A 14,863-nucleotide genomic window follows, 5' to 3' on the forward strand; every position below is an offset into this window, starting at 1 on the left:
TTGTCTTATAAGAGAGAACAATAGGGTAATATTTAAACATTTTAATAGAATAAATAAAATAGCAATGATCAATCTCTGTGAGAATAATTACGGATAATGTAATCTGGAGATGGAGATAAAATATACCATAAAAAATAAAGTGTGACACTTTAAACTTACCACTGCATACCAAAAACACACTACAGCTCTTATGAACTGATTTTACCCGGTTACATCTACTAAAATGAGGGCACTGCGGTGAACACTGAATGACTTCCTGCTTGCCCCCCTCTTTCTTCCTCCTCCGCCCCCTCCTCCACATAAGAAGAGGAGGGGTTGGAGGGCAGGGATCAACTCAGCAGAGTCTTCCGACTGTGTACAGTGAGACTCAGCATCCAGTATGCTGGAGAGGTTGGAGTGAACCACCAGAGGAGCTGACCGGAGCCTCTGGATCACACATCTGGAGCTTTTTTCACTTTGACACCAGCGACAGAGACGACAGCAGATGTCGGAGATGACTGGACTGTCACTACAGGAACAAATACCATCCGCTTTGGGAACACTTCTCTGTCCTGAGAGCTTCAGAGTTACTGGGGAAGTTTGATCTAAAACGCACAAATACTGGAGGATTTCTGCCTTATTTAGGAGTCAGGTAAGTAAAAGAAAACAGCAGTGACTGAAGAACATTAAAAGACTGATTAAGAGACTATGAGAATTACTGGGATGGCTAGTTTTTTATTTATTTAAACTCCCCTTGACTCAGAAAAAAAACTGCAGAAAACTGTCAAAATATCATAACATAACTGTTTAATTGGTACAACTTATTGTATACCTAAATTTAATGTCTCTATATCTTAATATCTCACTAGAACTTCTAATATGCATCACCAGTGAACCCGTTAATAACAGCTGCCCTGAACAGCTGAGACAGAACTTCTGCAAATGGCAAAGTGCAACTTTATGATTCAAGTTGTCTTTTTGATGCAACTATTTCTGTAACTACATCGTAAAGGATGGCTGAAAAATGAAAGATCCTCCCCTGCTCTCCCAACAGAAGTCCACCCTATGTTACCCTCAGACACTCTCTAACCTCCAGCTGGTTCGAAACCCAGCAGCTGTAGGCTTCTTATTGTTTTTAACAGACAACATCACATCATGCCAACCTCGGCTTCTCTCTTTTGGCTCCCTGTTCATTTTAGAAAATATTTTACTGATCGCTTAAATCCCAGCTGGGTCTGCTCCCAAAGCCACATAGCAGAAATGTTGGCCCCCATATGAGCCAGTTTGCAGCCAAAGATCCTCAGGTGGGCGCTTCTGGCCGCTCCAAGGTCAAGGCTTAAATCTAAAGGTGGCCGTGCTTTAGCCATCGGGGCCCCTACGCTTGGTCGTGCCTAGAGGGCCACTGCAGACCCACGAAAGATCTCATGAGGGGGATCATTTTAACCAAAACCATGAGCTTCTCCCAACTCTAACCAAGTGTTCCCTTCCATCCTAGGGTGTTTGTAATTTATTTATATATATATGCCAAGTAGTATACAAAATACATATTTTTTTCACCGCACTGTTATTGGATCAGTACTTGGTATCAGCCAATACAACGATATCAGAATCTAAATCAGGAAGGAAAACATGGTCTTGTGAGAGTTTTGTAAATCAAGGGTTTCCCTTAAGACATGACCCCTCGAATTTGGAACAACCTGCCCGAGGATATAAAGCTTTCAGAGTCAGTGACATCCTTTGAATCACTTTTTAAAGCTCGTTATTTATAGGCTTTCATATTTTCATTTATATTCATTCCTATTGACATATTTTACCTGTTTTAAATGTTCTTATCTTGTTTATCGTTCTTCCTTCTATTATGTATTTGTGTTATTTGCTTTTTTAAAACATTGCCTTAATATTTTTAATGTTTGGCCTCACTGTTTTCTGTAAAACATCTGCTTCCTGTTGTCATATTGCCTCCTGGCTATTCTGCTATGTCTGTCAAAGCACTTTGTGAACTTTGTTTTTAAAGGTGCTGCATAAGTATTAAATAAATATCATTATTACTATAATTCGACCAAAAATAAAAACTACAATACCTTCCCTCATTTCTGACCCACTCTCCCTCTCATAACTTTTATACAGCCCCTAAACTTAAGATGACTATAATATTTCTGCAGGATGTGTCTGCCTATCTTAAAGGTAGAGTCAGTAGGATTTGTCTGAGCTTTTTGTAAATGCACCTGAAAGATGATTGTTCCGTCTCAGTCTCAGGACCTCAATTACTGAGATTTTGGGTTGGAAAAGTGTCTCAAATGCAGCAAAATAATGAGACAATAATGAAATACAGGAAAAGGGCAGGGTCTCTGCAGATAGTGGGTCATAAGTAATGACTGATGGGATTATGTTTACATAAGTCTATACATTTTTTAAGGAAATTGTTGCATATTCTCCCTTTAATTGTGAGTTTTCACTACCTTTATATGGAGCTGACAGCTGAGTGAGCTTTAGTCACATAATGAATCCTGAAGACAGTGAGGTTGTTGTTTTATGGTATAATAATATTCCTGTAGTTAGATAACAGACATGAATACAGTACTTTCTTTGTGTCACAGGCCCTCAAAGAGGATCACTTTGATAAAAGACATATTTACAACCAGACTCCAGGATGAAGACCCTTCTCCTCTGCTTGGAGTTATTCCTCTTGGCAGGTCACATCCTTGTGGCCAGCGGGCAGCAGCAGGAGCCAAAGGGAAAAGTGCCCCAGGACCCTCTCACTGTTACCCAGAGACGTGGGCTGGTAGAGAGAGACGTGCAGGGTCCGGTGAGGCCCAACATCACCATGCCTCGCCGCCGCCTACCTCCCATGTGCACGGGACCAACGGAAATCCGAGACACCTTCAAGTACATCAATACGGTGGTGTCCTGCCTGGTGTTTGTTGTGGGTATTATTGGTAATTCCACTCTGCTGAGGATCATCTATAAGAACAAGTGTATGCGTAACGGGCCCAACATACTGATCGGCAGCCTGGCACTTGGAGATCTGCTGCACATCATCATCGGCATTCCCATTAATGTTTACAAGGTGAGTCAAGGTGCACAATATGGCTGACTAGAACATCCATACCATATACACAAGAAAAACAAATAATTTGGCTCTACAAAAAAGTTTAAGGCGACAGTTTGCATCAATCTTTTTGAACTATGACAACTAATGAAATTAGATTCAACCAAGAAACTGCATGGAATTTGGGGAATCAGCTTTTTCTCTACAATCAAAGATATTTTTAATTACCACTTAATAATTGGTAGCATTTCACATGTTGTTAAGTTGATTACTTGAAAATTAAGTAGTTCCAACTAGTGTTGGGGGATTTTGGAAGTATTATTTACTTAGTTACCATAATAGTAAACACAAGTTTTCAATTCAACAACCGTTTGAAAAATTAAGCTGCTCCAATTAGATTTTCCAAATTACACACAATATTAAGTTGACAAAATTACCAACACCATAATGCCAACACAACTTATCTTGCAACCATGCATTTAATTAAGTGTGGCTTAGTAACAGTTTTATGAGTGCCTAATTTATTTCCAACCAATTCAAAAATTCCTTAGGTTTTCAATGAATTTTGTTACACTCTTTTTATGTCCCCCTCAAGTTTATTACAATAACTTTTATAGGTTGTATGCAAATGTTATGCTACATATCAAAGTGAGTCAAGGTGCAGAATTTGGCTGACTTTAAAATCTATACCATATGGGTCTAACAACAACAACAACAACAACAACAACAACAACAACAACAATAATAATAATAATGATGATGATGATGATGATGATGATGATGATTTTCTGCATAACCATATTTTTATTTCCAGTCAATTCAAAAGTCCCTTGGCTTTTCAATGGATTTTTGTTGATTCTTGCTCTGTTGACTGCAATTACTTTTCAACATCATATGCAGATTTTTGCTGCATATCAAGGTGAGTTGAGGTGCAGAATGTGGCTGACTTCGAAGTCTATACCGGGCTTATAATGATGATTTCATTTCCACTGGATTCAAAACTCCCTTTAATGAATTTTTGTTGCAGTCTTGTTATGTGCCCTTAAAGTTTATTTCAATAACTTTTTAAGGGCATATGCAAATATTTTGTTGCATATTGGACTTTAAGTCCTTCACACACACGCCCTTTCTTAACTCACACGCACACGTGAGCGCACGCATACACACTCTTGAAAGGGGGCTTCCAAGTAGTTTTTACATGTTATTACTTTGCTAGATCCTGAGCCTCTCCATATCCCCTTCTGTCTCTCTGTCTCTGGCATGTTATTATCTGTTTGGCCCACTCTCTCTGTGTGTGTGTGCATGAGCGTGTGTGTTTGAGAGAGAGAGAAAGAGAGAGAGAGGGGGCCTAAGTATCTGTGTATTTGTGTAAGGGGGCAAGCATGTTAAAACAACTGGACATGGTTGCATACCAGAGCAGAGACAGGGTGGTATGGAGAGATACAGAGCCACATATGATTCCAATTGATCTGGACTCACATTCCAGTCGCTCATCCAAAGCAGACATGAAAAGTCCCATACTGTACAGGTTGAGCAAAGTTTTGTTTTTCTCCAAGAGCTACCATGCCTCACTGGGTCACGGCGCCTTGAGGTCAAAGAGAGGCCTTTTTTTTTTAAGAAAAGACCTAAAACATTAAACGTGATGGGGAGGGGAAAGAAAGCTTTTGTATGTCTACATAAATCGATAAGCTGAGGTTCACGCATATCAGGTCTTCACTGGATGCCTGAGGCTGGGGAAGACAACACGGGGCCAGACAATTTGCTTCACTCTGTCTCATGGTTTAATTCAGTGATCAGCTCTTTCTGTCTCTGTCTCCAGCTCCTGGCAGAGGACTGGCCGTTCGGGGTGACTCTGTGCAAGCTGGTGCCGTTTGTCCAAAAAGCCTCAGTGGGGATCACAGTGCTGAGTCTCTGCGCTTTGAGTATTGACAGGTAAACCTGACGACGACCAAACAACAAACCACTCATCCTTCCTCTCACATTATCTCCTATCTTCATTTCCTTAGGCTACACAAACAGTCAGGGATTACAGAAACAATGTCAGGGCAGTGACTTTTGACTTCCTTACTATTAGCTGGTTTCAATCAATAATATTGACACATACAACTGTAAACTACATTATGAGCTTGGAGGAGTTTACATTTTATATTTTCATAGTCATACTCATCAGTTGCTGCATGGTGTTGGTCTTTAAAAAGCCCTTAAAGCTGTAATATGTAACATTACTGCAATAAAATGTCTAAAAGTGCTAGATATGTCATATATTTTGTTGAGTTGTGTACTAACATTATCCCAAATGTTTCCAACAATTTTCAAATGCAGAGAAATCCATAATTTATCCAAGGTAATGCTGTGCTTCCTGCTAACTTTAGCAAGCTAGTTGCAAGTTAGAATTTAAAGGAAAACATGAAAACAAGTCAATGAGTTTTTTGAATGATTTTTTGTTAGATGGCTGAGATGAGGTCTGTGGTTAACACAAGCTTAAGGAAGCAAGCAAAAAACAAGCAATTTTTTTTCCCACATTAAATATGTCAGTAAATACCACACTCATGAATTTTGACTCTTTTATGCGTCCTAAAAAAGGAAGTCATGCAACTGTGGTGTAGTTTGTTTAGCCTAACTTTAGCTTTTTACTTTGTCAAACCACATATATGCTTCAAAAATCATAAAAGTGTTGTTCATTTGTGAAGATTATCCTTAACTTGTTTTGTTTTCTGCACTAATCCAAAATCCAATGAAAAAATCGCATTGACTTGGAGCGATGCTAACTTCCGGACTGGCTTACGAAAATACATCATCCCTGCTGCACTTTGTAGGCCTACGATACAATACAAACAAATAGTGGAGCATTTTGGAAAATAGGCGTTTTCACTTTCTTGCTGAGACTTAGATGAGACTTTGATATGACTCTTATGTCTGTACGGTAAATAAAAAAGCGACAGCCGGGAGGAGGTTAGCTTAGCTTAGCATAGAGACAGGAATGAGGGGGAGATGGCTAGACAGACTGGTCAATGGTAAAATATTAGCCTACCAGAACTTATAATGCTCATTATTTTACATGTTGTTTGTTTTAAAAAAAAACCTGAAGCGTAAAAACAGAGGTCTAGCTAAGCTAATTGGCTGCTAGCTTTTGGCATGTTAACAATTCAGACATGAGCATGATATTGATCAGAGGTGGGACCAAATATTTTTTTTTCCAAGTGACAAGCAAGTCCCAAGTCCTGAGTCAAGCTCTTCGTACATGGAGTCCTAAAACAGTTATAATGCACTTTTTTTTTTACCAAATATAATTCCATTTTAGCAACAGAGCCTTGACTTACCAGTCCTTCTGTAATTTTTGACACCCACTGTATAGTATTTGTACAAACGAAATTATCTTTGGTGACATTTTTTCCAGCTGGAGCTCAGTAATGCATTATTAGTTCTTTATGGTTCTCAACTGAAACTTGATTGGATGCTGTCAGATTGAGTCAAACAAAGCAGATCTTGGGAATTAAGTGTTGACTTGCAAGCTGTTCCTTTAACTAATGTTCATTTGTTTGTTAACTACGCACGTTGGATTTTTTAGGTATCGTGCAGTGGCCTCATGGAGTCGTATCAAAGGGATCGGAGTTCCAAAGTGGATGGCTATTGAAATAGCGCTGATCTGGATACTATCTATTATCCTGGCTGTGCCAGAGGCAATAGCCTTCGACATGATCACCATGGACTACAAAGGAGAACACTTGAGGATCTGTTTGCTGCATCCCATGCAGAAAACCGACTTTATGAGGGTGAGTTGTGACACACAGACCCTTCAGAGGCATATATGTTTCAGTGTGTTGACACAGCTGTGAATGCTGAAAACCTGTAAGTGCATATATAACACACACTGACACTGAGAAGCAGCACACATGCTGACTTGTGTATGAATATATGTGCATACTTATCATAAAAGCACATCGACTCACAGCCGTACTGTGAGAGCTTCCTGCAGGGTTAGACAGAGTTTACAGATAATGAAGTATTGTCAAATAGAGGAACTGGGGTATATCACAGGAGTTATCGCTCTCTTGGCTGACAGAAAATACTGCAGCGTCTACATTTGTGTGTGTATGTGGTCACGTGTCTTTCACCAACCGTGAAATAACAACAATGAACCCTTTTAATTCCACTGAGGAACTTTGATGAATAGATTCTTAAATGCAAGTCAACAAGTCAGAATTTGAGACGCACTCTTGAGCCCCTCAGTCCAGTCCAGGCCAGACTGGGGATACGCTCCATTAAATTTACTTCTGACATGTTTCACCTTTAAGATCTCTCATACAGATGTTTGTGTGTAATCCAGTGCTGTTCTCCTGTTTTTTCTCTGTGTAGTTCTATAAATCAGCAAAGGACTGGTGGCTGTTCAGTGTTTATTTCTGCCTGCCGTTGGCCTGCACTGCTATTTTCTACACCCTGATGACCTGTGAGATGCTGAGAAAGAAGAATGGAGTCCAGATTGCTCTCAGTGACCACCTCAAACAGGTTCAATGGCTTTCATCTTATTGATTTGATTTCTGTCTCCATACTGAGTGTTTTGAGTTAAAATTCCCCTATTCTAATTTACTGGTAAGAAAAAACTGACCATTCATACATTTACAAGTGTGTCCTACTGTATTAAAGCTATTAAAAAAATACACTTATAAATTTTTCGCACCAACTTTTAAGTTTAGTTCAAGTGTATAGAACATTTTCACTGCTTTACTTTGCTGTCAGACAGCCTTTTCTGAGGGGAAACCACTGTTAAACCAAATATCACCTTGCCCAAACCAACCAAACTCCACAGGCAAAATGAGTACTTTTACTTTGCTGTACACAGGACTTTCTGATCCTATCTGTTAGTTATTTTGTGTTATTGTGTGACTTCAGTGTTTTAAAATAATAGTTCGGATTCACCAAAGTTACAAAATAACACAAACAAAAAAGCAGATCAAAGCAGTGGTAGACCTGAAAGTCCTGTGTACTATGAGGTAAAATTACTGATTTCACCTATGGAGTTTGGTTGCTTTGGAGAAAGTTATATTTGGCTAGTTTTCTATCAGAAAAATTGCTGAAAATATTATAATTAAAGCATAAAATGTTATTGATCTTTTTTTAGGTGGACCTTTTTTTAAGTTGCTTAAAAACCTTTAGTTGCTGGCCGTGTCCACAGCAGTTCATTGCGTAGTTTCTGTACTGGTACTCCTCTCTGCTTCTCCAAACTGGGACTGTGCAGACTAGCATCTACTGTAGCTAACAGACGGACTATAAGTACCTCATACAACCCCACTTCACCCTTTAATTTGTTTTGACTTATGAAAATAAATCTTTTATGGAAAAAAGTTTCCAAATAAAATAAGTTTCAACATGCCTCTTTTTGAGTCAAAACTGTCAGTACAATCCATTATCACGCAGTGATTTATGCGTGTTTTGTGTGTGTTCAGCGAAGGGAGGTGGCTAAGACAGTGTTCTGCCTGGTTCTGGTCTTTGCTCTGTGCTGGCTGCCTCTCCACCTCAGCCGTATCCTGAAGCTCACCATCTATGATGAAAAAGATCCAAACCGCTGTGAACTGCTCAGGTATGGAAGAAGATGTCCCACAGCGCACACACAATAGAGAGCAGACTAGATAATTCGATAGAAAAATGAATCACCCTCAAGAAATGGGAGACGTAGAAAACTAATGTGTCTCTGTAACCCCTTTAGTTTCTTTTTGGTGTTGGACTACATTGGCATCAACATGGCATCTGTCAACTCCTGCATCAACCCGATCGCCCTCTACATGGTCAGCAAGCGCTTCAAGAACTGCTTCAGGGTGAGGAGCAAATTAAACATTAACATTGAACTTGTGCAAAGTGAAAATATGTAACAATATGGAAAATACACTTATTTTCTTTCTTGCTGGGAGTGAGATAATAAGATCAATAACAGTCTAATTTTTACACAGTTAAAATGAAGCTACAGGTTAGCTTAGATTAGCATAAAGACTGGAAAAGGGAAATACCTGGTAAGACTGTCCGTTCTCATTTCTGTCTAAATCTCTTTTATATATTCTGTATAACCTAAAACGAATTTGTGGTTTTAAGCTTAATTTCAGCCCCATCAAACCATGTATCTGTCTCTGCCCACATACGTCCATGAGTCCTTTACTAATGGGTGTTTAGGAATATATTTACTAAAGGGTGCCACTTAGAGTCAAAAGTTGCCTCCAGAGAAGAAGAAGAAGTCAAAAGTTTCTGACAACAACAACAGGAGGAGGAGGTTGTAATAATGTGCCTCTTGAGAAAGAGGCAGACACAGAGGCAGTGTTACGGATGGTGGTGTTCTATGCAGCCATTAAATACAACGTGACGTGAACGGAGAGTTCTTTTCACTAATTAATTAACGACGAACGTCATTTCCAAAACTTTTGGATTTTTAAAATTTCTCAGTCGTGTCCTGTGGCCATGTCTTGTTTCAACTATTGGCTACACCGCTACACACCAACAACATCTGGTGGTACCATTTTGTTTCATCCTCATCTGAAGGCTGACAGACAACATACTGATGAAATGACTGCAAACAACAGGCAGAAGGCTCCTATTAAATATCAGATATCAGATATTAAAAATCAATAAGGTTTCAATTCCAATCATCTAAATCAACAGCAGAATCGGCAGTTCTCCCAGTTTTCTCTTCTCTCCACTTCTGGCATCCATCACGTTTGTGAAGAAGAAACAACTCTTCAAAGAATACAGAGCAGCTTATCAGCCAATATCATGTAGCCACATGTAGTAGTCTTTTTAAAGAAGAACTTACAGATGTAAATAACAGTTGTTAGGCCACAAAGCAAATCTTTAGAAATTAAGACAAGATAGTCTTACAATGGCATAGCTATCAGAAAAATCTTCAAATCGAAAAAATCAAACCGAAACATGACCTTAAAATAACATAACTGCTTTTGTTAAGATAAACTAATTAGCTGCTGGCTCCAGCTATGGACATAAGAGTAGTATTGATCGTTTTATCAAAGTCTTGGCAAGAAAGAGCATATTTTTTTATTTTGAACTGTCTCAAACTACCTTTGAGGTAACAAAAAAGCTTTTACCAAGCTGTAAAACTATATACACTCACTTCCATGTTTCTCCTAGCCTTCACCTCACACTCTTGTCTTCCTCCTCTAGTCCTGTCTGTGCTGTTGGTGCCTACCAGCAGAGATGCTGATGGATGAGAAGCAGTTGTGCATGAAGCTCAAAGTCACCGAACGAGCCTCCGACCAGAGCAACTCCCGCATGACCAACAAGTCCACTACCGCCTGAGGAGGGGCTAAGAAGTAAGAACAGAAGGATTTATGGGGACAAAATAATAAATATTGAAGCATGGATGACTGAATGAGGATAAGCGCTCATTCTTGCCTCATCTACAATATCGAATGAAGTCTCCTTCAACTTGTAACGGACGTGCCTTAGGAAATCAGCCCTCACTGAGACGAAACTCCTTCTAAGCTAAAAACTGAACGCATGCCATGCCATTATGGACCACTGCACGCTCTCCCTGTCCAAGAAGAAACCAGCATCACTGCACTTCAAAAACTGGACTCTTGGATAACAAGTGTGAGATGTAAGAAACTGGTGTGAATAACACCAAACATCGAGCGCTGACCAGGGCTTAAGTTAAACGCAAGTGTTGTGTAAAATTGTAAATGTAAAATCTAGGGTCAAGTGTTTATTAGCAAAGACAGCTTATCAGGCTCGCAGTCTGGATAGTGAATGTTACTCTGATGGTTTGAGTCTTGCCATAGACATATATACGTGGACGCCACACTGGCCTTTGGATGGTACGTCAGTGCCGCTGCCATGTTGGTCCTGGCAAGAGTGACCTGTGAACAAGTACAAGTAAACAGGGAGCTGTGGTTCCGTGTTTATTTCTCAACCAGCTTCAATGTCTTCTATATACCCTTCTATATTCAAGGGTTCATGGTCTACTCAGGGCTCAACAATTAAGATTTCCCGCTTGCCGTGAGCAAGTTAAACGTCACCACGCTTTTCTGTTTTTTTGTACAAAACATGAATGCTGAGTCAGGTTATTGCAAAACTGATTACTGTAGCACTGATTACTAGTTCCAGTGGTTAAAATGTTTTCATTTGCTAGCTGCTAACAAATAAGATAATTTGCATAAACCCTTTTTGTAGTACAGTACTGGGCTACATAGCCAAGCTAAAAAATCATCTTGCTGTGTTTTCGGTGCCAGAATCAAAGTAGTAATGGCTCAAAAATCACCATTCACTGCTATTGCCAGTCAAAAAAACAAACAAATAAACAAACAAAAAAATATAACGACAACTGTAGTTAAACACAGTAATGCTTGGAGACAAACAAAATGAACTCACAAAATGTGAAGAAATCTATTTTCTATATATAACCTATTAAAAATACAACCAATCACCTTCTGAAGTTTCTGTCATTTACTAACTTAGATGAGTTTTAATTGCCTCGAGGGCTGACCTTTAATAGTCAACTAAATCATCAGTCAGTGTGACGAGTGTTGGAGTCACCGGTGCACTGCTACTAACTGTGCTGTAGCTGCCATCAGCTAGTTAGCTAAGTTAGCGGTCCTATTAGACTTGGACATGTCCTCCGAGGCAGACGGAGGCCAGTTTAACGACAGGGAATACAGTTACCGAGGTGATACGGAGATGAGCGAGAAGCAAGTTTGTAACCTAGCAAGTTAATATGTAAGTATACATCCACTGTGTTGAAGTCAAGTGTTTGTTTTTGTGAAGTTGGAAGCTATTCTGTGTTTTGTAATGTGTTTACGAAGAAAACAAAATTCCATAGTTACCAACAGAAAAGGGTTCTGTGGAAAAAAGCTATTAATGTTGAATCCTGCTACATGGAAAAGACCTTCACAAGAGATCATAAATCCTTGAATAACATAGCATGGCTCATTGAAATCAGTTGAGGAAAAAATGTTATTGTACCCAGAAACGGCGCAGCTCCCCATTTACTTGTTCCAATCTTAATTGAACCAATATGGTGGCGATGTTGCAGCATCGCAGCATTGAGCCAAAGCAGGCGATGTGGCGTCTACATATTAAATGTCTCAGAAACCTGCAATATGTTCTGCATCGTGTGGACAACATTGGAGTGTGACACTGTGGTTTGTGTTGTTACCACACACTGCAGCAGCTTGGAAGTTCAACAGTCGATCTTAAGCTCTTGTTTGTGTATTTTGTTACAAATTTACTTTAATATGTATGTATGTATGTATTTGGCATATTTTATCACTTGTTACATTAGTGTCTTGAAATGTATGTGAGTCATTTTCCCACTAGTTACTGAACTACTGATGTGTGATTTCAGATGTTTGACCATTCAGTTATTGTATTTTACCGTTTAATTTTGGGCCTGTTCTTGAGGCTTTTATGCATTTTGTGACCATACTTGCTCCACATTATCTTAATCTAACTCTTTACCTGAGCTGTATGACAATAGGTTTCTTTTTGCAATAAATAAATAAATACAAAGATAAATATAATAAATAAGAAACTATTCAGTTGTGTACATTTATAAAGGGAAGCATAAGTTTTCTCGTCATTATCTGTTCAGACAAGTTCATAATCATTTATGACTGCGAATGTTTAAGCTTTGCCTGTTATCATGGCCTAACTGTATGTGTGTGCGCGTGAGTGAGTGAGTGAGCAAAACAGAGAGAGAGAGAGAGAGTTTATGTATGTGTTTGTGGGTTTGATTTAAGTGTGACGGCAGGCGGCATCATGTGATGGTGAATGCTAACACAGAACGTTACTGTGATCTCTTTATTTTTCTCCTCACTTCTTCACTGCCGACACACACACACACACACACACACACACACACACACACACACACACACACACACACACACACAGCTCTGACCTGGGAATGTTCCTTCAGGCTAAACCAGTGTCACGCATGTCACATTAGCTGTCAAAGAAGCTCTCTGTCCTGTGATCTCCCACCACCCCCCTCCTCGACTCATCTCTTCATCCGCTTTCCTTGCCTTCGTTCTCTTCTTCTGCCTGTTTTTTCACCTCTTCCCTGTCCTTGTTTCTCTTCCATTTTTCTCTACATTCCTGTCTCCCCTCCCCTGTGTAACCCCTCTGCCTCTTTTCTTCCAATATGGTTTCAAACAATTCATTGTGGTTTGAAAGTAAATCAAACCCACCAGTGCTGAAGGCAGGCCTAAGTGAAAGAAATCACATTCAGTACATTCCTCCGTTGATTATCTCCTTACTCCCAACAGAGCTTACACTGATGTTACACTGGTGTGCCTGCTTGTGGATACTGGCACCGGCTCTCTACTTGTGATGGATGTTAAGTTTAAACCGCTCAGTGAACTACAGGTCTCATTATGAACAATATACATCATCAACATGGATATCACTGCACGTTGTACCTTTACTGTAGCTAAAGTGTTTTATCCGGTGACTCCTGGTCCTTATATCAGCAATGAAGAGAAAGGACAAATAAGAGTTGCTGTTGCATGGCAACATCACGGTACGAAAACATGCAGGCATCGTAGCTTCAGTGGCTAATATTTTTGGAGGGAGAAAGTCATGACGTGTCTCATGCAACCTCTGGGTGTGTCGTCTTTCTAATTATGTATCCTCACAGTCTGATAAAAATTCAAACAGGATGAAAATGACTTTGCCTCTCTATTTGTTTATTTACCACTTTTGCAGGGATTAAATAGAGTAGATATAACGTGTCAATTAAGAAGATTTAGGGATGCTCGCAGGCATATTTTGTTAGCCATGAGAACAGAGCATGGCTAGCAGTTTCTCCCTGCCAGTCTTTATGCTAAGCTATGCTAATAGTCTCCCAGATGAAGCTCCATGCTTAGTGAACACAAATACAAGTGGTATCATTCTTCTTCCTTAATTCTTGGTGAGAAGTGTATTTCCCACAAACTAGGCTATTTCTTTAACAGAATATTTCAGCATTTTTAAATTCATCTTCTCTCACTGTTTAGAGGACAACTCAGAGCAGGAAGGCTCTCAGTAATAGTTAAGAGCTAACCACAGCTAATAAAATGCTTCAGCAGTCTATTAAAGAGTCACTTTTATTGCTTTTTAGGGGGCAGAAGAATGAGATGAAAATGTGCAGCAGATTGATGCCAAAAGGTTAATAAGAGAAAGCAATAAAAAATACTGTAAACTTTTGATAGACTTATCACATTAGCTTGGCAAACATCGGGGAATTTCCCTTTATTAAACGCACTGAACTCTGGGTGAAGCACTGAGGTAGTCCTCAGTTTTTACAGACACACACACTATCTCTCCAAACACGCATGCACACTTACGTACATTTGAAGAACACATACGCACAAACAGACCCACACATACCAGCAGGCACAGCTTGTCTTCTCCTCCCCTCAGTGTTAGAAGCCAGCTTTAATTGCTGGTGCATGGCTGATTGGAGGGTTGATAGTTTTGGACTCTGGATCTCAAAGAGTTGGGGTGTGAACAGACCTGGTTTTGCCTTTCTCTGCTCTCTCTGTCCCCAAACATTCTCTCATGTTTTTCTACCCCAACACTCCACCATTTTGCATATTTACTCGGCATGTTCGCCAGACGTGCCAGGAAACTGCATTCAGAAACAATTAGCAGCGACTTCATGAACATGATGTTTAACTTGTGTCTCAAATATTTCTGAGGCAGTTCTCACTTATTTTCTTATTTTTTTGGTGCATATTGAATAGACCTGCATGAAAAACAGCACCTTTTAGGATTTAAGTAGTACTTATTTACGCAAACACAAACCTTTCTGTCTGATCCAGGACCTTCTTCTCCCTTCTTTGGTTCTCACTCCTGCCT

General features: G+C 39.6%; 1 protein-coding gene across 1 annotated transcript; it reads left to right on the plus strand.

Annotated features, from left to right (window-relative positions):
• The first annotated feature begins 345 nt into the window (after positions 1-345).
• Positions 346-10,943, plus strand: LOC146318169 (endothelin receptor type B-like). The gene is made up of 8 exons (XM_084732372.1): positions 346-631; positions 2,577-3,046; positions 4,848-4,960; positions 6,597-6,801; positions 7,385-7,534; positions 8,473-8,606; positions 8,733-8,841; positions 10,190-10,943. The coding sequence occupies exons 2-8, from the start codon at positions 2,630-2,632 to the stop codon at positions 10,322-10,324; spliced, it is 1,263 nt and encodes a 420-aa protein (XP_084588498.1). The 5' UTR covers positions 346-631; positions 2,577-2,629; the 3' UTR covers positions 10,325-10,943.
• The last annotated feature ends 3,920 nt before the right edge of the window (positions 10,944-14,863 follow it).

The sequence above is a fragment of the Lutjanus erythropterus genome, chromosome 12 (assembly GCF_056507025.1).
Source record: "Lutjanus erythropterus isolate fLutEry1 chromosome 12, fLutEry1.hap2, whole genome shotgun sequence".
NCBI lineage: Eukaryota > Metazoa > Chordata > Actinopteri > Lutjaniformes > Lutjanidae > Lutjanus > Lutjanus erythropterus.

Coding starts and splice junctions, on each gene's coding strand:
- LOC146318169 (XM_084732372.1), top strand. CDS start 2,630: ATGAAGACCCTTCTCCTCTGCTTGGAGTTATTCCTCTTGGCAGGTCAC. Junction 6,802..7,384: donor AGAAAACCGACTTTATGAGG/GTGAGTTGTGAC, acceptor TTCTCTGTGTAG/TTCTATAAATCAGCAAAGGA. Junction 8,842..10,189: donor GCTTCAAGAACTGCTTCAGG/GTGAGGAGCAAA, acceptor TTCCTCCTCTAG/TCCTGTCTGTGCTGTTGGTG.